The sequence below is a fragment of the Gymnoscopelus microlampas genome (assembly GCF_963454915.1).
Source record: "Gymnoscopelus microlampas genome assembly, chromosome: 12".
NCBI lineage: Eukaryota > Metazoa > Chordata > Actinopteri > Myctophiformes > Myctophidae > Gymnoscopelus > Gymnoscopelus microlampas.
In genome coordinates this window covers 8138247-8163053 of record NC_139949.1, presented here as the reverse complement: position 1 = coordinate 8163053, position 24807 = coordinate 8138247, and the positions used below count along the sequence as shown (strand labels likewise).

General features: G+C 41.9%; 2 protein-coding genes across 3 annotated transcripts in view; both read left to right on the top strand.

Annotated features, from left to right (window-relative positions):
• The first annotated feature begins 1192 nt into the window (after positions 1-1192).
• Positions 1193-24807, top strand: part of hlcs (holocarboxylase synthetase (biotin-(proprionyl-CoA-carboxylase (ATP-hydrolysing)) ligase)) — an 87462-nt gene continuing 63847 nt past the window's right edge. Inside the window, exons 1-7 of one of the 2 annotated variants that reach the window (XM_084074472.1) lie at positions 1193-1480; positions 11797-11931; positions 14564-14726; positions 16930-17149; positions 18657-18915; positions 19620-19853; positions 21873-22034. In XM_084074472.1, the coding sequence (XP_083930598.1) occupies positions 1265-1480; positions 11797-11931; positions 14564-14726; positions 16930-17149; positions 18657-18915; positions 19620-19853; positions 21873-22034 (1389 nt within the window). In that variant the 5' untranslated portion in view covers positions 1193-1264. The remainder of the gene's footprint in view (positions 1481-11796; positions 11932-14563; positions 14727-16929; positions 17150-18656; positions 18916-19619; positions 19854-21872; positions 22035-24807) is intronic. The other variant, XM_084074473.1, reaches the window with a different exon arrangement.
• On the top strand, positions 7115-7441 carry LOC311056724 (thioredoxin-like; the record flags this gene model as incomplete). The annotated part of the gene is made up of 1 exon (XM_084073531.1): positions 7115-7441. The coding sequence occupies one exon, from the start codon at positions 7115-7117 to the stop codon at positions 7439-7441; it is 327 nt and encodes a 108-aa protein (XP_083929657.1).

Sequence of the window (24807 nt, the reverse complement as noted above, 5' to 3'; positions counted from 1 at the left end):
AGTCTGCGGCCTAATGCACATCAAACTATGGGTCCTCAAAATAAAAGGTTGAGTTGCTGGTCTAGTCCTGGATCTCTTGTCATACCAGTTAATCCAGCTCTATCAAACAGCTGGGCCCTGGCAGGGTTTGTTTGCACAGACACAATGCCATGTCTATTCTCACAACAGGATATGGTGTCGAATGCAGCATTAACCCAAGTACAATGTCGATCCACATGGGAACGGTGTGGCTCCAATGTGGACAGACTTCATGTGACCAGCCTGTGACATCAGACGTCAGTCATCTATGATATGTCTGTAGGGTGGAAATCTCATGTCCAAAACTTACTTTTCAGAATTCAAAAGTGGCAGATCTACAAGCTGAAAACGTGAAGCTTCACGCCCGAGCTTGAAGATCTGCTACTCTTCTGTGACGCTGTAGTATGATCAATTGATAATGGTCTGGGCCGTAGTGTGACGGTTCAGGCACCCTAGGCTGCAATGCCAGCCTGACAGCGCGGTGCGGGTTCGACTCCCGTTCCTGACGACCTTTGCTGCGTGTCACCCGGTGTCACCCCCCCATCTCTCCCCATTTCCTGTCAGCCTAGGTTCCCTATTCCTCTCTAAATAAAGGCATACAAATCCCCCAAAATATATATATCTTAAAGTAGGTCGTTAATTTATGAACAAAAAACACACAAATATGGAGATGAAAGCTGTCTGCCCGACAGCAAAGATGACTCCAAATGTGGCCCGATCGGACATATCCCTGTTGACTTCCATTTAAGTCAGCCACAATTATAACATAATAGTCACCCGATTGCAATAATTTGAGCTAATTGCAATAATTTCCATTATTATCCCATGCTCTTTTAACCACTTCACGCCTGGCCTCCCTATTTTGGGATTTGTTTAGTAACACACACGTCACACACACAAATGGTTCCATTTGTACACTCAACTTGAGAGTTAAATGAACACTGAGGATTTTACAGTAGAATCCCAGAGATTTAAAAATCATGTCAAACTGGGGGTTCTTGAAATTAAAAAAGATTCAGAAAAACTGACAAAGTTTCCACACCACCATGTATGTGTGTGAAAGTGCAGTAGGCCACTACACTGCATTTCGAGGCCACAACACCAGAGGGCACCCACACCACAACCCAAAACGGATGTAAACCCTCCATTTAAAACCCCCCAGAAGAAGCAAGAACAACAACATGAAGGCTGTCAGAAACGACCACCACTAGAAGATGAGGACTAACGTAGATCTAGGTCCACTACCATGTTCATAACCCTATGCTACATCTATCTGTGGCTGCGCTACACCCGCTGCTACTCCGCGGTGCTGAGGAACACTCTGCGCCGTAACACCTCCAGATGCGGCTTCACCTTCTGCACGCTGTGCCCAGAGAGGTGTCCTGGCGGTAGAGGACACCTCCAGCCTGGATCCGTGCTGCTCACCGTGGGAGACAAGGCTGTGTACATCACTGAACCTCAGGTGATTTATTTATACAGTGGTGTAAACTGTAAAGTAACTAAGTACTAGCTGTCGTATACAACCCTCGTAGACGTATTTATGATTCTGACGTTTTTCGCGCCCTATGGAGACATGGACTTTCTGCACTATGCCCCTCAGGTACTCCAAACGTGTACACATTGAAAATAAAGGTCCTTACCCCCAAGCCCCAAATGTTAACTGTTTCTACGGGGTAGTAGTTTAATGTAATAATCCATATATTTCAATAAAGAAGGGTTTTAATGCTGTCTGTGGCCGATTCTGTCGGAAGTTCCCAATAGGCGGTAGTGACGGGTAGTGAGGGGGCGCATCCGGTGAAACCCGGAATTACGCTAAATGTAAAGAGGAAGTAAACGAGGGTGAAAAAATGGCGTTCGGCCACAGACGGCATTAAAACACTTATTTATTGAAAGGTATGGATTATTACATTAAACTACTACCGCGTAGAAGTAGTTAACATTTGGGGCTTTGGGGTAAGCACCTTATTTTCAATTTGTACACGTTTGGAGTATCTGAGGGGCATAGTGCAGAAAGTCCATGTCTCCATGGGGCGTGAACCCTACAACTCTCGTAGATTGAAAACGCCAGAATAATAAATACGTCTACGAGGGTTGTACTACAGCTAATACAGTGATGTAAAGTAACTAAGTACATGTACTCAAGTAGGCTACTTTACTTGAGTACAATTATTAGGTGTTTTTTACTTTACTGGAGTATTTCCAATGTTCTTAGCCATGGTTCACATGACGCTCGTCTGTCACAAGTCAATTGCCATGGCGCTACTTGTCCCTGTTTTTCTTTTATTTCTACATTTACAACCAGTACATCTACATAAACGTTCAGATTTCAAATATAAAGTGCTGACCCCATGGCTATGGATGTAAGAAGTTTAAACGCCTGGGTCCAAGTACCCGTATCTTCCGTATTGTTCAATAAAAAGCATTTTAATCCGATCCGGTGGCCATTTTCTCAGAATTTTCTCCATACGTTTTGAACTACGCGACCCTATTGGTTGGGAGGTGTACTGCACTCTGATACCTTATAACTCTATGAAAAAAAAATGGCTGCCGATAGGAGTAACATGCTTTTTATTGAACAATACGGAAGATACGGGCACTTAGACCCGGGCGTTTTAACTTGTTACATCTGTGGCCATGGGGTCAGCACTTTATATTTGAAATTTGAACGTTTATGTAGATGTACTGGTTGTAAATGTAGACATTTCAAAAACCAGCAACAAGTAGCGCCATGACTGTCATGATATGACACTCATGTTTCATATGAACTGTAATGAATCGAGCTAGAGCAGTGGACCCTCAAAGGTACCAGGCCAGGTGGGAACTAGGAACATCTGGGCACCTCGATGTAAAATTGGCTATTTTGTCCACAATGTAAAAAAATAAAATATTTGAAAAATATTAAAGTATACATGATCAGAACATGCTTAAACATTTGACAATTAAGGTCTAATATTTCTACAATTGCTACAAAACCTGTATAATCCAGTCATTTTGAGGCATAAACAATAAGTTGAAGGATAGAATTAAGTCTGATAATGATGTACCGTGCATGTTTACATCATGTATACTTTTACTTCACTTAAGACAAGTTAAGAGACCATTTCTTTGGACAAAATAGCCAATTCTACATCAAGGTGGCCAGATGTCCCTAGCCTGGCGTTTGCACTCGCAGATTCGTCTGGTCCCAGGCTAAGATGTCCCTAGTGCCCACCTATCCTGTATCCTTCTCAAGACGTTTAATTTCAAGGACCCCCCGCAACTCTGAGAGTGTACAAATGGAACCAAATGGACCCGTAAGGTTCCATTTGTACGCTCTCAGAGTTCCAGACCTTTTTAATGGTCCTTTTAGAACCCTGAGGGTCCCAGGAACCCACTTTTGAGAACCACTCAGCTAGAGGCTGGTCGGTGTGCTGCTTCACTGCGTTTGATTTGAGCTGTTATTTATTATTTATCTATTATGTCCTGTAACCCAATGAATTATGAATGCAAAACCACCATTAGAGGGAAGGAACACATAAACAATGGGTAACAGGAAGAGTGGGCACTGACTGAGGAGGAGTGGGCACCTCGATGTCAAATTAGCTATTTTGTCCAAAATGTGAAAACATAAAACATTTGGAAAATGAAAAATTATAAAATGCTTGAATATTTGACAATTAAGATACAATATTCTACAATTGTTAAAAAAAAACATTTTGGGCATAAACAAGAAGTTGAAGGGGTCCTTGAGGGAGTTCCAGGGGGTCCCCAGCTAAATGATAGATTAGGCACCAAATGGACCCTTATGGGTCTGTAACTCTGAGAGTGTACAAATGGAACCAAAAGGACCCTAACGGGTCCATTTGGTTCCATTTGTACTCTCTCAGAGTTAAATTGACATAGATTTTACGATATGAATTGCGGTCCAAGTGATAGAAATGCCATTAAATGGGGGTCTGTAGCCCTAATGCATGTCAAACTGGGGGTCCTTGAAATTAAAATGGTTGAGAATCACTGCTAGAGCTGTAAAAAAGTCTTCTCTTATGGGGGTCCCTGGCATATCTTTTGAAATGGGGGTCCGCGGGCTACTAAGTGTCAATTTGGGGGTCCTTGACATGAAGTCAAAAAGTTTGAGAACCACTGCTTTACATTACTGAAGACCCTTTTTTTTTTTTTTTTTAAACATTTTGGACAAAAGCACATTTTGACATCGAGGTACCCACTCTTCCTTAGTGCCCACTCTTCCTTAGTGCCCACTCTTCCCTAGTGCCCACTCTTCTTGTATCCGACTTATTATATGAACTGTAATCATGGCGCTATAGAGGCTGGTCTGTGTGCTCCACTGTGTTTATTAGAGCTGTTATTTATTATTTATTCATTCTGTTGGGTTCCATTTGTAGTGTACACTTACAAAGAGTTACAGACCTCTAAGGGTTCATTTGGAACTCCCTCAAGGAACTTTGAGGGTACCTGGACCACACTCTAGAGCAGGGGTCTTCAACAGGGAGTCCGGGACCCCTAGGGGGGGGTCCACAGAGTTACTACAGGGGGGCCACCAAATCTCTTTGTGTGATATTAACCACTTGAACCCTAGAATCCCTATTCTGAGGGGAATATTAGCCGAAAATAGCAGATCTACAAGCAAACAACGCCTCGCAGTGTGCTATTTATGTCAACAAGGTTTGGTGTAGAGGGAAAAAAAGAGCAGACCAAGTACAAGTTTTCTAAGTATTGAGGGTTTAAGCGGTGAACTGTCTGAAAATACACATTTACATGAATCAGGAAAGGTTTAATCTGCAACACAATTGTATACAATATGTAGTGGGGGGTCCCTACTGCCTGTTTCATCTCTCTCTCAGCCAAGGGGTCCTTGGCCTGAACATCGTTGAAGACCCCTGCTCTAGAGCACTGGTTGTCAACATTTGTATTTATTTAAAGGATCCCCCATGATATATCTATCTATCTATCTATCTATCTATCTCTATCTGACCCCATTCTACACTGTAATAAAATCCTCCCTATTCTGGTGTTAATGCCAAAGTAGAAGATCACAGCGTGTCTTGTGAGCTGACCCCCGGCAACGAAGTATGTAGGGTTATGTGTTTAAGGAGAGTGTAGTGTGCACATTAACCCATGAAGACCCGAGGCCGATTACAAATATCTTCCAAATCCTTTTTTAAAGAGTTTTTTGAGAGAAAAAAACGTATGTTGCTATAATCAGTTGTTCTCAAACTTTTTCATGTCAAGGACCCCCAAAATTATATGTATTTGGCCGCGGACCCCCATCTCAAAATAAGTTGTTCCAGGGATCTACAAGCTCATAGCGCGGCACTCGGTGCCGCGCTATGAGCTTGTAGATCTGCTATTTTTGAATTGCCAAAGCGATCTTAAAATAACACAGATGCGTTCCCGGTCTTAAGTCCTTCGGGTTTACAGGAAGTCTCAATGTATGTCACCACCTCAGTGTATCATCTGAAGTGATTCTGTGACCATTTTGGAGGTATTATTTATGAGAGTAAATGTCATGCACCCTGGTCAATGAAAATAAATGGTCACATGTGTCAGCAGTGGCTAACGAGGTAGAGTGGCAGCTTGGGAATTAACCCATTCAATCCGGGAAAGCATCTGTGTCATTTTAGACTTCTTTGTCTAAAAATAGCAGATATACAAGCTCATATTTCTTTTATAAAATGAAGAGTTACCTACATTAACTAAATGTATTCCTGTATATACAGTATCTTCCTTGCTTACTATAGTATAATAATAGAGGTAAAGCACTCCTGAAGATGTGTGTGTCTCCACTCCACCCGTGCAGAACCCCAGAGCTTCTCATAGCTTTACACGGTGCAGCACCTGTCGTCTAGTGCTGCTGTTCTAAAACCTTCCTAATAATCCTATTTGAACTGGGGACCGCCCCACCCTGACAAGCACTTTTAATAGGCTCTATGCACAGCAGCCATTGTGAAGACGTTCACAAGTGTTACCAATGATACTAATGAAGGCTCTGTTCCATTCTGGTCAAACAGAGTCAGGGTGCTGATATTGTGCATGTTGGCTCACTGGAAACACTCTGCTACGCCAGTGGGTCTAAAGTTGGGGTCCAGGGACCCTCATGGTTCCTTGAGGGGTTCCAAATGACACCCTACGGGAGTGTAACTCTGAGAGTGTACAAATGGAACCAAATGGACCCTTAGGGGTCCATTTGGTTCCATTTGTACACTAAATGGAACAGAGCCTTCATTAGTATCATTGGTAACACCTGTGAAGGAAGTGATAATATGGCTGCTGTGCATAGAGCCTATTGGCTCGGTTCCACAGATAAATATTGTGAAAATAGCCAATTGTTTATCGTATAGTTTGTTGATCACTTTTGACGGAAAAAAAAAGGTATTAAAAGTAATTTTAAGAAATGTGCTGATAACCTCACCTGTGTACACTAATACTGTATGTTGTTTTCTGGTTTGTTTACTGTTGAGTGAGAAAAGAATGTTGCACATTAAGCAAATCATCTGGGAACCTCCCAAAAATAATTTGGAGAGACCGCCCCTGGGGGTCCCGACCCACAGTTTGAGAACCCACTGGTCTAGTGCATTGGTTCTGAAAGTGGGGCCCGGGGACCCCCAGGGGTCCTCCTTGGGGGGGGATACCAGGGGGTCCCCAGCAACATTAGTTAATAAACCGTCACAATCATTTTAGCCCCTTTATCTATATTTTATACTTATACTATTCAAAAATAGCAGATATACAAGCTTGTAGATCTACTATTTTTGAAAAAAAATTGAAAATGTGTGCAAATCTTTTTCTTACAAAGGCTAACATTTTTGATACAAATCTTTGCTTCTGGGGGTCCCTGGCACAACATATTTAAAATTTTGGGGCTCTTGGCACAAAGACGTTTGAGAACCCACTGGTATCTGTGTCCTTCTGTCTGTGCGGCCGCCCATTCCATATTTGGACAAGAGTGACGTCAAAGATGATATAATTTTTCCACAAGGGGGGAGGGCTCATAAAAGGTCCAGACATACAGACATACAGACAGACAGACAGACAGACAGACAGACAGACAGACAGGACAGTCATAGGATCAAACTCTCATCCGTTTCCAAGTATCGTCGCCATGGTTCATTCAGTAGAAGACTTGCACTCCTTCCGGGCCATCCTGGAGACTGCCGGGGACAAGCTGGTGGTCGTGGACTTCACGGCCACGTGGTGCGGGCCCTGCAAACACATCGCCCCTCGCTTCAAGGAGCTGTCGGAGAGCGGGGAGAACGAGAACGTGATCTTCCTGAAGGTGGACGTGGACGAGGCCGCCGATGTGGCCGCCGAATGCAAGATCAGCTGCATGCCCACGTTCCACTTCTACAAGAACGGCAAGCTGGTGGAGCAGTTCGCTGGGGCCGACTACGACAAGCTGGTGGCGATGACCGTCACTCTGCGCTCGTGAGAGAGGATAGACCGCCCTCCATCCCACGTGCACGAAGGAGCCGCGGTAGAACAGCGAAGTGGCTGTCGCCGCCTGGTGGTCAAATCTGAGAATGCAGTACTTCCTTATTTAAAACGCCATGCTGCTGCGCATGCTCCTACCATTTGAAACCCTAGTGCGCCTGCTCGGTGCTCAAGTCTTCTGTATTTGGGTGCCCAAATACTTCCGGGTGCTTCAAACGCCAGCGAACAACTTTAATTGAAATGAATAGCTGGGGGGCGGGACTCAGTAGTTCTCAAACCTTTTTGTGCCAAGGACCCCCAGAATGATATCTCTGCTGTCGGGCAGAAACCAGCTAACTCCAAAATGTAAATTTTTCAGGAAATGACAAAAACAAAAAGTGGAGTTAGGAGGTTTTGTACATCATTGATAAGAACAGCTGAATGGACTGCCAAGCTCCCAATGAGGTCAAAAGGGGGTGGAGCCTGGAGTCAGTAAAACCAGCTCCTCCCCTCTTTGGTGGACTGGTGCTGGTTTAGCAGAATGTTTGAGGATCCAATGGAGTTAGCTGATTTCGTCAGAAGTGCTTTTTAATACTTTTCATTGGTAAACCAACACGCAGACGTAAAGGGTGTTCAATAGCACTGATTTATGAAAAAAACGTGCAAAGCAAAAATGGAGTTAGCTGGTTTCTGCCCAACCATCCCCCCCATCTCAAAATATGTTGTGTCAAGGACCTCCAGAAGAGAAGATTTGTTTTTAAAAAAAGCAAAGTTATTCAACATTTTCAAGATTTTTCCAAAAAGTTCAAAAATAGCAGTTGTGAAAAATGATTGTGCTGCATTAACACATTTTGCTGGGGACCCCCTGGAACCCTTCCCAAAGGACCCCTGTGGGTCCCCTTACCCCACTTTAATAACCACCACTCTGACCAACACGCTACGATGTCTTGCATATTTCTATGGGTTCTTGGTGTTCTGTTTGTGCACCGACATCCACCAAGTGCCATTACAAGTCCCATTGGGAGGGTGAACATGGGTCATCATGACGTCCCTAGTGTCGCGTAGCCAGTAGGCATGTAACGATTTATCGTAAATCAATTAACCCATTAAGACCTGAGGCCGATTCTTACTAATGACTTCTAAATCCTAACCGTTTTCTGAAAAACGTATGTTTCAATATCAGTGGTTCTCAAACCTTTTCATGTCAAGACCCCCAAAATGATATTTATTTGGCCACGGACCCCCCCCCCCCATCTCAAATTATGTTGTTCCAGGGACCCCCAGAAGAAAAGATTTGAGTTAAAAATGTTTAAAATAATATAAATATATTAATTTGCACACATTTTCTCAATTTTTCAAAAATATCTAGATCTACAGGCTCGTTTTTTTATTGCGATGCAAACAGCAGAGGGAGCGTAAAAAAAGAGAAGAAAATACAGGATCTTTTTAAGAGAATTGATAAAAAAAAGATTTTTTCAGTCATTTGCTACTGTTTTGAAAAGAGGATAAGAGAAAACACAGTTTTGTAAAAAAATATTTAAGAGAAGAAAATACTGGATTTGTCTAAGGGAAATAATAGTGATAAAAAAAGATTTTTCGATCGTTTGTCTGGAAAAGAAAATTGTGTTTAAAAAAAGTTGTGAAAAATGAACCTAGTATTGTGATTCGAATCGTATTTTGAGTTGAGTGAATCGTTACAAGCCTAGTAGCCAGACAACTTTATTCCACAATCTCGGAATGCTATTATTAGAGTCTGGAATTACAACTGTTGAGCTCCATGTCTTGCTCTAGTTTCCCAATCAGCCCAAACTGGGCCACGGTGACACCAGCAGTAATATTTTGTTTCATTCCCCCCCAAATTTCCTTTTTTTCCCCTCCAATGTAAATCACACGAGGAGAGAGACCACTGTATAATGCAAAAAAAAAGGGTTTAATGTCTTCAAAATACATACTATACCTTTTACAACGTTTGTCTAGGCACTTAAACACAAAAATGGCTTAAAAACAGGCCGACTACTTGGCAACGCATTTCGAGTATAACAACTGTACCTCTGGCATTTTTCTTTTAGTGTTAAAAAAAAATGTTTTAAACTCTAAAATGATTCAAAATTGAGATAAAATGATCTACAAGCTCTCAACGTGTCATGATGCGACAATGTAGCCTGACAGCACGCCGCGGGTTCGAGTCCCCCATTTCCTGTCAGCCTACTGTCCTATTAATAATAATAAAGGCATAAAAAGTCCAAAAATAAATCTTAAAAAAAGGAAGTTTGTGAAGTAGTGCTAGCTCAGGTTGAAGCTGCTGTTTCTGGCAGTACATGCATACTGTAGCAGCTTGTTGGCTCACATTCCCCCCTCATGTTTTTCCCCTGTCTATTCAATGAAGGTGAAGTAGTAGGAATGTTTCCTTCTGCCGTCAACTTAGATGTGTGGTCCACTAACTCATTAAGGGGGTGTAGGTGATATTCTTTTTTGTTTATATAAGTTTATATAAGTGTAATCATTGCTATAGAGTGTTTGTTCAGTAACAGGGGTCTCCCTGTCTCCCCAGCTCTTTAATTCATTTTTAGGTTGGGATACCAATTTCATCCAATCAGGAAAGAAAACTCTTACAGGATAAACAGGTGAAATTGGAAGTGATGACACAAACAAAAACAGCTGACAAAATTGGAGATGGAACACTATAAAATTGAAGCTATCTATCCTGGGTGTGCGGCTTTTCCGCGTGGCCGAAAAAAATGGGGGTCAAACCCCCCAAAAACCCTGAAATGCATAGAAAACTATGCATTATACCTGTAACAATTGACGCACCTGTATATGTCTGTTTGTTTTTGAAAAAAAAATGAAGCAACCCATATATTTGAACGGAAATGTATATTTTTATCCTGTGCTAAAAAATTAAAACCATGAGGGGCCGCAGAGACGCTGCGTTGGGGCGGGGTTGAGTAGTATTGTGTGAATGCGGTTAGACATTGAATAATGGATTTATTTGTTCATACGTCTACTCATTATTATTAGCCTGGCATTGATCAGGTGTGTTCTCAAAAGTTCCCTTTTGTATTTATTATTATAATTTTGTTGTGCTTTTTGCCCCTTTTTTCTCCCCGATTTAGTCGTTATGCCAATTGATTCCTCTCCACACACATGTGTGTGTTGTCACTGCTGTCGTATCCTACTGACTCACCTGCCAGTGAGGAGCCCCCACCGGGAGGACGTAGAGCCTTCGTCCTCCTCCCGCCCAACACTCCCTGCTGACAGGTGCCGCCCCCAGCCCATAGGATTACGTGCAGCGACATATATCACCCTCACCCCCCGGCTTCCCTCCCCTGAACACGGGCCAATCATGTTTGTGTGTGTAGACGCTCGACAAAGCCGGATGCCAGGCACTTTAAAAACAAAGTTCCCTTTTGTGAACCCACCTGATTAGGATGGCTAATGCCTGTCTAACTGATTATCCCATTCCCACTGTATCCCTAATAGGTTCAAGTTCAAGTTCAAGTATTTATTTGCCATTTCAAAACAAGTTTGATAGGAAATTGTCTTGGTGCTTCCTCTCACATACAAGACAACACAATAAACAACAGCACAAAGACAAGAACAAAAAGAGACACAAGAAACAGAACCAAACCAGGACCAAGCTGCAGCTTTGGCTCATGTATACAGTACAGACAGTAGAAGAAACTGCTTAGTGCAATTATGTAGCAATATTTGTTTTTTCCAAATATTGGGTTTGGATCCTTTAGGATCCCATTCCTCAACGGTTCCCTTTAGTGAGTCTCATAGGGGTTTCCAAATGGACCCTTACAGGCCTGTAACTCTGAGAGTGTACAAATGTACATGATCAAGAATCCATGAAATTAAAACGTTTGAGAACTACCGGTATTGCAATTGTATAGCACATTGGTTCTCAAAGTGGGGTCCCCAGCTAAATTATGGATAGTTAGGAACCAAATGGACCCTAATGTATCTGTAACTCTGAGAGTGTACAAATGGAACCAAATGGACCCTAACGGGACCCTAACCCTAACCCCTAGAAATGCCATTAAATGGGGGTCCCTTAGCCTAATGCATGTCAAACTGGGTGTACTTGAAATTAAAATGGTTGAGAATCACTGCTAGAGCCGTAAAAAAATATTCTCTTATGGTGGTCCATGGCATATCTTTTCAAATGGGGGTCCGTGGGCTAATCACTGTCAAGTTGGGGGTCCTAGACATGAAAAACCTGTTCCGGAAATGGTTGTTTCCGGAATGTGATGGAACCGATTACGGTTCCGTGTCTCAACCCTAATCCCTAATAATGAGTCCTAACCGATGTCTCTACTAACGTGTAGACATATGTGTGTGTGTGTGTGTGTGTGTTTGTTGTCCCCATAGGCATGTGAGGACCTCAGCAGTTGGACTGTGCTGTCACCGTCCTCCTCGGTGGCTGCTGGTCCCCGGCCAGAGAATGTTTACTTCATCATTGAAGCCACGCGGCATCATTCTGATGCCACATGCAGTAATAATAAAGTACGCATTACACATCACATATCGTTGGTGTCGGGTGGAAACCTCATGTGTCCACATTTTATTTTTATTTGTAACCCCCTCAAGGAACCATGACGGTCCCTGGACCACTGGTGTAGGATAGTGTCTCCAGTGAGCCGAACAATATCAGAACCCTGACTCTGTTTGACCAGAATGGAACAGAGCCTTAATTAGTATCATCGGTAACACCTGTGAAGGATGTATGAAGGCCCAATTTCTTTCCAATATGGCTGCTGTGCATAGAGCCTATTCAAAAATGGCAGATCTGCAAGCTCAAAACGCATCACGATGCAGTGAGTTTTGAGCTTGTAGATTGGCTATTTTTGCTATTTTTACTTTAGTATGATGAAGTAGGGCATTAATGTGGAGATGAGATGTTTTTTCCCCAACAGCAACGATATCCAAATATGTTATGTAGGAGCAGAAAGAAACTAGTTCAAAACTAATATTACATTTCTTCCACACAATTTACAATTGAGTTCACCAACATCCAGCTTCTATCATTATTATCCATGGCTGTAGCTGAAACCACCTCTTATATGATCTTTCAGTGCATGTTACTGTGCATGCGTCGGCTGTTTTTTGGGGGGTTGTAAATGCTGTGAAAATGTTTGAAACCCTTGAAAGTGTATTTTCTGTTTACTAAAAAGAAGTAGGAGAGTGTTTGTTTTAGTACTAAACAAACTAATAACAATGATTGCTATCAGAATATAGAGCTTTAACCTTTTTAACAAGACAAGACTGCCAACCGTTGGTCACTAAAGAATCGGTCCATGATGTGAAAATGTTGTCTGGGGCAGCCAACGTGTGGCTGGTTTCTATCTACTTATAATCCTACATATTTAGTTGACTGGAGGCCCCCATGGTGCTATATTACCCCTCAAGTTTTCGCTCTACACTAAATATCTTCACCGAAAAAAGGACTTTAAGGACTTAAGACCTTTTTAATACCGCCAAAATTGTCACCGATCTACAAGCTCGCAGCGCCTCGCGAGATCGGCTATTTTCACAATATTTATCTGTGGAACTGAGCCAAACAAAATTTGACACCTCAACTCCTACAATTCCAAGTGCTTGTCAGGGTGAGGGGTCCCCATTTCAAATATGATTATTTTGGGGGGTCGCGGCCTGAAAAGGTTGAGAACCACTGACTTAGCTGACCATTTGTGTACCATTTCATACCTAGTGTCAAGGTGTGGGACGGCGTATCTGGGTACATTTGGCAGTGTGGTTGTGTTGCGTAGCTTGTTTGTGTGAGCTTGTAAATCAGCTATTGGTGGCGAGTGTTCGCCCCCAGAATACGGACACGAGGATTCAAACGGTTAAAGGTTGTAAAACAAAGTATTTTTTCTGTGAAAAGGTTAAAGCTCCAAATTGTGATAGTTGCTATAGTGTTTGCAACTAATTTATAATCAAATCAGCAAATTCTGTAATGTGTTGTGTTAAGGTCGTGTAGTTACAACCTGTGTTAGGTCTGCTAGATTATTTTTTAAATAATCGACTACATGTATTAGTTTGATTAACTACTGCAGTAAGCCCTGTATTATACTTTGTTGTATAATGGTGGTGTGCAAAAATAGCACAGATAGTCGATCTACAAGCTCACAACCTGTCGCACAGCGGCACACTGTGAGCTTGTAGACAGGTTATTTGCACTTAACAAAATAAATGGTTCATTAACCCATTCATTCCGGGACCGCATCCGTGTCAGAATTGAGCTTTTTTAGAATTGACACATATATATATATATATATATATATATATATATATATATATATATATATATATATATATATATATATATATATATATAATTTTTTTTTTTTTTTTTTTTTTTTTTTTTAAAGCCCACATTTATAACTCAAATCCTTACTTCTGGGGGTCCCTGGAACTAAATATTTTGAGATGGGGGGGGGGTCCGCCGCCGCCAAATACATACAAATTTGGGTGGTCCTTCACATGAAAAGGTTTGAGAACCACTGATATAGTAACAAATGTTTCAGAAAACCGTTAGGATTTAGAAGACATTTGTAGAATCGGAACGTCAGGCCTTAAAGGTTCTATGACATTCATTTTCACTTTTCTTATTTTTTATGTTTTTTTTGGGGGGTTTTATGACCTCAATTACAACCAAAAAATCTGAACTTTGAACATTCAGTGGATTTTCTGTGGTCTGGGGTTTTCTGAATAATTAGGCTGAAAAGTAATCTGAGCTTGGCCCTTCGGCAGTGAGGTCACAGCCGATTAATCCCGCCCACTCTCCTCCTTGCTCCTCCCCTCCCCTATCCTTTCCTTTGGGGGGGCGGAGCAGAGGTGATGATTGACAGGCAAAATCCCTCACCAGCGACACCCGCAGGCAAAGATTTCTTTTTTCATTGCAGTTGAAAAGGCTTTAGAAATGTGAGAGAAAAACACCTGCCATGGATCAATGGAGTGGATTTTTTCATTAAAACTTTCCATACACGTTTGAAGGACCATGACAAAGACTTTTAATGTGTGGTAAAACTGAACGTCATGAAACCTTTAATGGGTTCACCGTAATCGAGGCAAAAGCTTGAAATAATTGTGCTAACCAGCCTATAACCTGTGTAACATGTGTTTTTTCGGTGTCCAGGTGGTGAAGTGGTCAGAGTGTTGTGTTCCTCTGGCCTGTCGGCCTGGCCAGCCGTTCAGGGCGGTGTGCCAGGCCAGCCTGGACGACTTCAGCCGCCTGGGCGTAGCCTTCATAGAAGACCGCCTGGCGCCGGACAATGGACTAGTGCCTTCAAAGATAGTCTGTGAGTTCCTCCTCCATTTGTCTTTCCGTCACTGTCGTGGCTGTCATGCAGAAGCCTCCCCCCATCTCTGTATTCTAACTGTTTGTGTTTTTATCCTGTAAATTAACCCATTAAGACTGGGAACGCATCTGTGTCATTTTAGATTTCTTTAGATGTTCAAAAAATAGCAGATATACAAGCGCTATGAGCTTGTATATCTGCTATTTTTTGAAAAATCATGCAAATCTTTTAATATATATATTTTTTAAAGCGAACATTTTAACTCAAATCTTTGCCTCTGGGGATTCTAGAACTGTCTTCTAAATCCTAACGGTTAAAAAAAAAAAAGTATATAGCTGTAATATCAGTGTTTCTCAAACGTTTTTTTCATGTCAAGGACCCCCAAAAAGATATGTATTTGGCCACGGACCTCCATCTCCAAATATGTTGTTCCAGGGACCCCCCAGAAGCAAAGATTTGAGTTCAAAATGTTCGTTTGTTAAAAAAGTATATATATAAAGATTTGCCCACATTTTCACGATTTCTCGAGTGCCGCGCTACGAGCTTGTAGATCTGCTATTTTTGAACAGCCAAAGAAATCTAAAAAAATGACACAGATACGTTCCCGGTCTTAATGGCTTAACGCCCTACTTGATCATACTACAGCGTCACACAAAAGCATCAAAAGTAGATCTGCTATTTGTTATTGTTGAGTTTGAATCCTGAAAAGTAACGGTTTTGGACATGTGAGGTTTCCACCCGACAGATCCTGTGAACTTCCAAGTTTTATGTTGCACACGTTTTGTTTTGAGTGTTGAATGAACTTGTAGAAGAGACTAGAGGCCGACCGTTTTTGCAGAGTCCTAGACCACTGATTACCCATGTTTTGACCCATATGAAAAAAAGATTTGGAAAAACTTTGATTTGATTTGAAGTTTCTATTTGAGACTTTCTCCCGACCTGAACGTGTATTTTCTGTTTATCAAAATAGCAGGAGAGAAGGGGAGACCCCTGTTACTGAACCAGTGGAGTTCCCAGGAATTACATTTAGGGCAGGCGAGATTTTCTTTCTCCCCCCCCAATTTTTTTCACTGCCTGTTTTCCATTCAGTCTTTTACTTATTTATTATTTTATTTAACCATTTAAGACCTGGAACGCATCTGTGTCACTTCTTGATTAGAGCTAAAAAGCATTATTTTACACTTTGGCTATTCAAAAATAGCAGATATACAAGCTCATAGCGCGGCACCGAGTACCGCGCTATGAGCTTGTAGATCTGCTATTTTTGAAAAATCGTGAAAATGTGTGCAAATCTTTGAATATATATGTTTTTCAAGTAACATTTTTTAACTCAAATCTTTGCTTCTGGGGGGTCCCTGGAACGAAACATTTTGAGATGGGGGGTCGGCGGCCAAACACATATCATTTTGAGGGTCCTTGACAAAAGTTTGAGCACCACTGATGTAGAAACATGTTTTTTCTGAAAACTGATGGGAAAAAAATATTTGACATTTGACGTTTGAAATGCACAAGAGACACCATGTTGAAAGTTGGGAAAAAATCAGGACACATCAGCTGCATAATTGCTGATACCGATGTCATAAAAAAATAGTCAAATAATGCCTGATATATGAGCCAAAGTGAAATATCATCATGTACTTCTAGGTTGCCATTTTGCAGTAATAATAATTTCACCTTTTTAACTGATTACCTGCCAAAGACGTATATATACGTCTTTTAATAATCAGCTGTTGTCCGCCAAAGACGTATATATACGTCTTTGAAAAAAAGGATTTTTTTTTTTTTTTTTTTTTTTTTTAAACATTTTTTTTTGTTTTTTGTTTATAATTTCAACCCTTGTCGAATTACGAACAGATTAGGAGCTAAAAATGTTCGAAGATTTGCTGCTCCATTCACTTCAATGTTAAAATTCAAACGGACAAACAATTCACTTTGTTTTTTGGTTTAAAACTACTGGTTTTGAGCTATATTGAAACATCAAACAACACATGTCAACGAGGTCAAAATGACCTCGTTGACATTTGTGAAACCACACCTGAATCCCATCTGTGATTAGAAACCATCTGGGGATCAATCATACTGGAGGAAAAAAATCTGTGGCTACGCGAACAGGTACCAAAATCATGGCAAAACCCTGGCAGAGGCTACAGACTGTTCTGAAAAAACTCTGGCAGGCATTGTGTTAATCAACGTTTCCCCCTAGCCGTTCTGCTCCAAGAATCGTCCCTCAGGGAGCTTTTGGAGAAGCCGCGCGCGGAGAACCCAGAGGACCTGTGCTCCCTCGCTCTGGACAACACGCAGACGGAGATCGTGTTGTCTGTGGCGTCGCCTTGTGACCGGAGAGAGGGGGGGGACCCGGACCCCCAACAACACGCCCAGTGCAGGAAGGGCAGCCTGCTGCTACCGCCTGACACCAGGAAGAGGTTAGAGCAAAGTGATAGATGTCTTTGGGCTATTCAACAAGACCAGGAGACCTGGTTTTGGCCAGACCCAGAAGGAACAAATATAAGTTAAAAGTATAAATCATTTTAGGCATTTTGTGTCTGTGTGTGTGTAGCATTTTGTGTATAGGGGTATTTGGTTGTAGATTTGTGTATAGGCTAGAGCAGCAAACCTTCCAGTCTGATTACATTCACCTGTCCCTTGTCAGTCGGTGCACAGAATATGGACAGAAGGGCTTTGCATCCAGCATTTCATAAGTTTAGGTAATTTACTATGCTGCTTGTGTGGTAATAAACCTCTGAAATGGGGTTAGTAGAGCAACAAAATTGCCTGAAGTTACACGGCACATGTTTAAACCAGTTGAATTAAAAGGTAATTCAATGTTTGTTAGTGTCCCCATTCACTGCTGGTTCAAGTGGTATCAAGTCCAGACCTGCTCTGTTGCCCCTGGTGGTTGAAATCTGAAGCGTTCCTGAATGGCTGGGGAGGTAAAGAGGGACCGACAGACACTCAAATCTTTGCTTCTGGCGATTCTAGAAATGTCTTCTAAATCCTAACAGTTAAAAAAAAAACTTTTGTTATGATAAAATCAGTATTTTCAAATAGCCAAAGTATATAGGGATAAAGTGTGTAATGCATGTTTTGTAGTACTCATCCAAATCTACAAAGTAACTAGCAACTAAAGTTTTCAAATAATTGTACGATGTACTTTATTTAGTAAGACATGAGAAACGGTACATGGAAGTACAATTCACAATAACGAGGTCTACTAAATTGGATAACTCGTAAAGCACTAAGCTTGTTTAAAATGAGTTCCCATGCACACAAATCGTGATGACATAAGAGACAGACAGATATACACACTTACTATACAGAACGTCACACAATCAGCTTACAGGTTACTGGTATGAGACATAAGAAATATGTACAAAAGAGAAAAAAAAGAAGACTTTTTGTTTCCGACTTTCATGGCAGTAAGGATGTCCGAATTCATTCATGGTACCGAGCGGGTTTTGACCCTGATGGGTTTGCATGGGAGCCACGCTGTCCAAAATTGGAATGGATTTGGTTTTTGAACCCAGCCAAGATTCTTCTACCTGTGTGTGCTGTTTAGTACGTCGAGCAGTCTTGTTCAGTCTTGTTCCTCTAGCCTGTGATTTAAGTGATTTAAGTAGCGGAGTAAAAAGTACAGTATGTGCCTCTGAGATGTAGTGGAGTAGAAGCGCACAAGCACTGAAAATTGTCAATCCAAGGTAAGTAAAAAATCTCACCCAGTGTGAAGAGAGTGGTGCCTTTGAATTAGTGTAACTGGTTGCATCCTTGTGTTGCAATCAGCTGCAGCTGTTGTGGCCGTGCTCAAACGGACGGACGGACGGACCCACACACACGGTCAAGTGTAGGAGTGGCTGGCACCACTCAAAAATACTTAAAAAATTGTACTTGAGTACATTAGTTACTTTTACACCACTGTGTAATTTCCTATACTAGGTTGGAGGATCGTCGAGGCTCGGAGCCGCTGTGCAGCAGCAGCCAGGAGCTGGCCTCCGAGCTGACGCTGGGCCACATGTCGGCCCACAGCCACACACACCTGCACCTCTCCAACTGCCACGAATGCCTGGAGCTGGAGAACAGCACCATCCTGTCCGTGAAGTACGCCTCGGCGGAGAACATCCCCGAGCTGCCCGACGACGCCAACGACACCACGGCGCTGAACAGCAGCGACGACGAGGCTCTGGAGGACTTTCAGGTAAACCCGTTTATTTATTTATTTATATCAGGGTCTCTTGTCAGGGTGGAAACCTCATTATGTTCCAAAACAGCAGTGGTGGAAAAAAGCACTCACATTTTTTTACTTAAGTAAAAGTATCAATACTGCAATGTAGAAATACTCTGTTACAAGAAAAAGTCCGGAATTCTACATTTATTTGACAAAAGTATTGGTATCAAAATGTGCTTAAAGTACCAAAAGTAGAAAGTACGCATTATGCAGAATGTCCCAAGTTTTCAAATGTTTAAAATGTATACAATTATTTTGATCTTATTTGCCGATCTACAAGCTCACAATGCGTTGCATCACGCCGCGTTGTGAGCTTGTAGATCAGCTATTTACAAATGGCCGAAGTGGTTAATGTCTGTTTTGTAATAATAATCCAAATCTACAAAGTAACTAGTAACTAAAGTTTTCAAATAATTTGTAGTGGATTAAAAGTATAATATTTGCCTCTGAGATGTAGTGGAGTAGATTGGAAATGCTCCAGTAAAGTAAAAATACCTCAAAATTGTACTTAAATAAAGAGCTGGGGAGAGAGACGTGGAGACTCCTGTTAGTGAACAAATACTCTATATAGCAATGAGTACTATCAGAATATAGAGCTATTTAACACTTATTTGTAATGAAAAAAATATCATATAACCCGTTAATTCCATCAATCGTTTCGCCTCTCGTTTCAGGACGACTCCAAAGGGTTCCCCGGGCGGGACGGCACCGGCAAACCGCCCAACGTGTTGGTGTACACGGGCGGCAGCGAGGAGCGCTTCCAGCAGATCCGCTCTCTGCTGGCGGAGTGCATCGACACGGAGCGCTACGTCATCTACCACCTGCAGCCCAAGCACGTCCTCGCCCACCCCTGGATCCACTGCACCAAGCTGCTGGTGCTGGCTGAACTGGAGCCGCTCACACCGCAGGTTGGTACGAGTTTGGAAGTTTTTTTCGATCAGGTTCTGTTTTCATTTCGATTTTTGACCAGAGCCATTGCGAGGAGAGTCGCGTCCGCCTCGCGTTCACTTCATCGGCCCGGTCTTCTACAGCGTTGGTTCTCAAAGTGGGGTCCGGGGGGGGGGACCCCCCAGGGGTCCTTGAGGGAGTTCCAGGGGGTCCCCAGCTAAATGATGGATAGTTGGGGACTAAATGGACCCTTATGGGTCTAACTCTGAGAGTGTACAAATGGAACCAAATGGACCCTAACGGGTCCATTTGGTTCCATTTGTACACTCTCAGAGTTAAATTAACATTGATTTTACAATATAGTTTGGGGTCCCAGAGATAGAAATGCCATTAGATGGGGGTCCGTAGCCTAATGCATGTCAAACTGGGGGTCCTTGAAATTAAAATGGTTGAGAATCACTGCTAGAGCCGTAACAATCTTCTCTTATGGGGGTCCCTGGCATACTGTATCTTTTCAAAGGGGGGTCCGCGGTTCTAATAAGTGTCAATTTGGGGGTCCTTGACATGAAAAAGTTTGAGAACCACTGTTCTACAGAGCCTTCTATTGGTCGAATTAGTGACAAAGCCCTGAACCGGAAGTTTCCGGAATGCACTATGAGCTAAGCATGGGCGATATGCCAAAATATTCCTATCGGCCGTCGTCGGCCCAAAAATCGCCGATATATTTGCGCTAGAAAAGCAATAACGTGAGAACAGCTCCCCAGTCCTTTTAAGTGAGTTATACTTCGCCGTACAGCGGGTCAAAAAATAGCAGATCTACAAGCTCATAACACGACGCGTTATGGGCTTGTAGATCTGCTCCTCCGCTCCATTTAGTTGCCTAACTACCGGGGAGGGGACCTTACTATGAGCGTTTGTCACTATTTCGAGTTTACATGAACCACGTGACCGGCACAGTTTTCTGCCCCCGAGGTGGCGCAACTCTCTAATACAAGGCTCCGGTTTTCAATTTTAGTTCAGTTTGAATCCGTTTTTAAAACGGTTTTACATTTTGTTGAAAAGGCTTAGTTTTAGTCGAGTTTGACTGTTAAGTCTGTTTTAACAAAGCCGGTATATATTGCACTTTTACCGTAGCGCTAGGTATACTCTCAGTTGCTTGTTTTAGAAGAGAATGCACTTAAGACTTCTGGTGATTAGTATACTGTTCCCTACTGTATGTTGAATACACTTATTGTAAGTCACTTTGGATAAAAGCGTCTGCTAAATGACTGTAATGTAAGTCTTATTTTTATTTATTTATGTATTGGTCAAGGGGGAGATTCAAAAAGGTCCTAAAAAAAAAAAGGTCCTAAAAAAGGTAATAAAAAAGACCCCCATACATTTACAGTTAAAACTGGCACAGCTAAGGAATTGGAAAATGGATATCCACAAAGTTATCATTTACATGTTTATTTCAGTTAAAGGTAGGGTAAGTGATATTTTTTGGTTAAAACAAAAAGTATTTTGTTAAAAGGTTAAAGCGCTATATTCTGATAGTAATCATTGCTATAGAGTGTTTGTTCAGTAACAGGAGTCTCCCCGTCTCTCCAGCTCTTTAATAAACAGAAAATATATTTTCCGGTAGGTGTCAAAATCTCAGCCAATCTGGAGAAAGTACCCATTTTTAAGCTTCATTTTTATAGTGTTCCAGTTCTAATTTTGTCTGCTCATTTCTTAGTGTCATCACTTCCAATTTCACTTGTTTAATCTATATCCTGATTGAGTTCTCTATCCTAATTGGATAAAATTGGAAATGAAACTGAAACGAAAATGCATTTTCTGTTTTATAAAGAGCTGGAGAGACAAGTAGACTCCTGTTACTGAACAAACACTCTATATAGTTCTATCAGAATATAGAGCTATTTAACACTTATTTTAACCAAAGAAAATCACTTACCCTACCTTTAACTAAAATTGTTTATTTATTTAATCCTAGTTTTAGTTATTTTGTTCGTTTCAGTTAACTCTATTGTAATCACCTGGTTCTGCTCCCCTTCAAGCTGCAGACTCGTTTCCTGCACTACCTGGGCGTGGTGGGTGGCCGGGTCCTGGGGCTGTCGTCCACACTGTGCCCGTCGGGCCTGTGCCTGGAGGCCAGGGAGAGGCGGAGGCAACGGATCGGCAGGCTGAACTTCACCAGGGAGGACGCCACCGAACTGCAGGTTCGGTCTAGACTCCTTAACCCTCTAACACATTCACTGCCAGGTATTAATTGATTAATATTAATATGCATGGAGCTTCAGTCTGAAATTGGCTCCAGCGTCTGCGATTACAAGGGGGAGGGGATTTGAATTTCCCTAAGCCAATCACAAGAGATCCACGGATCCGCCTACATCTGACGTCATCGCACAGCTTGCCTTAGCAGATATTCGCTGATTGGCTTGTCGTTAGACCCACCCCCACCGCCGACTCTCATTGGACGGTACTTTTTGTACCGAATAAATCCTAGGTTCACATTTCGACACCAGACCAAGAGGAGGCAGTCCGCTCTGAGAGTGGGCGGGGTCTATGGTCTGGAACCCAGGCTAGAGACGAGTCACTCCTCTCTCCACCGGAACAAAAACATTGTAACCGCGATCGTCCGTTCTGTTGTTATCGGCAGGTGAATATGGCTCGTTTTCACCAGAAAACGCAGTCTGGGAGAAGAAATCATGGGAGTGGACGACTGGACGGAGTTCGTTTTTTTGGGATGACGTCATTTCCATTCCTATCGTTCTCTCGCAGTCAAGGCATCATTCATAGGTTGGCATATACAGTATGCGTCCTCTCAACTAGCTAGTTGAGAGGACGCATATACAGTATGCGTCCTTGGCAGGCAACGTGCTAAGACCTGAGGTTCCGATTCTACAAAATGTCTTCTATATCCGTGGTTCTCAAACCAAACAAGGACCTCCAGATTTTTTTTGAGAAAAACGTTCAGAAACCAAGATATCGTGATCCGAAGATTTGCTGCTCCATTCACTTCTTGGTTAACTTATTACTTAAAAAGTCTGTATCTCGGCTCCTGTGTACTTTTTTCTTTTTACTGTGTATTTTTGGCCCAGACATGGCAGACAATTAATGTCAACAAGGTTGCGATGACCTCGTTGACATTTGTGAAACCACACAGTATAATAACCCTCAGTGATTAGCAACCATCAGGGGATTGATCATACTGGAGATAAATATTCTCTGACCACTTGGAAAAAGGTAAGAAAATCGAAAAATCCCTGGCAGTGGCCAAACGCAGCCAGAAATAAGTCTGGCAGTGAGAGAGTTAAGTACAACTTTGAGGTACTTTTACTTTACTGGAATATTTCCAATGTTCAATACTTTCACTTCTAATCCCTTACGTCTCAGAGGCAAATATTGTACTTTTACTCCACTACAATTATTTGAAAACTTTAGTTACTAGTTACTTTGCAGATATAAGTTATTACATTTTAAAACACACATTAACCACTTTAGCCCTTTTTTATTCCTAGGCTATTTGAAAATAGACGATCTACAAGCTTGTAGATCTGCTATTTTAAAACATTCTAGCACTTTTACTTTTGGTATACTTTTGTACTTTTACTCAAGTACATTTTGAATTCCGGACTTTTACTTACGTAACGGAACACTTTTACATTGCAGTATTGATAAGTAAAACATTTGAGTACTTTTTTCCACCACTGATACCTACTACTACAGACGCTAACTAGGAGATTGTCTTTGGAGGATGTTCAGAATCACCTCAAACTCGCTCAGCGTACACAAGAGACCTCAACAATAAAAAGTTAGCAAAAGCGTGAGTTTTCATACAACGGTGTGACCATGGCGAAGCGTCAAACTTCCTTATTTCACCGCCAAGCAGGAAGTGAAAATAGCTGATCTACAAGGTCAAGTTTTTCCTTTTTTCTATGTAACTTTTGAGCTGATTGCCATACAGACTTGTGGGTGATGTCATTGGACTCGGATCACAGTCCTTGTTTTTTCTTTGGTTTTACTTAGCCCCCTCTTCTGATTGGTCGATATTTGATAGTTCCTATTTATTTTTATTTTTTATGCGTAACAGACAACAGACATACATGGTATAGTTCTTATTTTTTGCTATCCACAAGTTTCCTAGGGTGTTGTGGGCATCACTTCCTGACGATTTGATCAGGTATTTGGATCAAATCGTCAGGAAGTCATGCCCACAACGCCCTAGGAAACATGTGGATAACTTTTGAACGGTTTGTCGTACAGACTTGTGAGTCGTATCACTTGACTCGCTTGAGAGTCCTTGTCATTCATTGGTTACTTAGCCCCGCCCCTCTTCTGAATGGTCGATATTTAAAAGTTCCTATGTTTTGCTATAACTTGTGTACGGTTTGTCGTACAGACTTGTGAGTCACGTCACTCGATTCGGTTGGGAGACCTTGTCCTTCAATATTGTTAGCTTTAGCTTTACTTCTGATTGGTTGATATTTTCCCCTAACGTGGACAGAGGTGCAAGCCTCTGCCATCACAGCCATCACAGCCTTATTATAATGTTTATGAAAGCTGAACTTAGTTTGTTTTTATTGATCATTTTGTAACCATCTCTGGGTTTATATTATAGAAAATAGCTTGTCAGTGTTGCTGAGAGATTGCTGAAGGATCAAGCCACTCTAGGGAGCTCCCTGAGTGAGGAATTGGCCAACATTAACCCCTGGATTATTGATAACAAGTTATCTTTACACTCTGAGAAGACAGAATCTATTCTGTTTGGCTCCAACACCTAATTAGGGAAGGGCCCTGACTTCAAGGTCAAACTACATTTGGAATACATGGCAGCAAAATCATCAGTGAAATACCTGGGTTGTATCTTGGAGGGTAACTTAGACGGCCAAAATATGTCCGGCAAGGTATTGAGCAAGGTCTCCGGACTGACAAAGGTTTTTGGCACGGACAGCAAGGTACTTGGATAGGGAGACTAAACTGGTGTTGGCC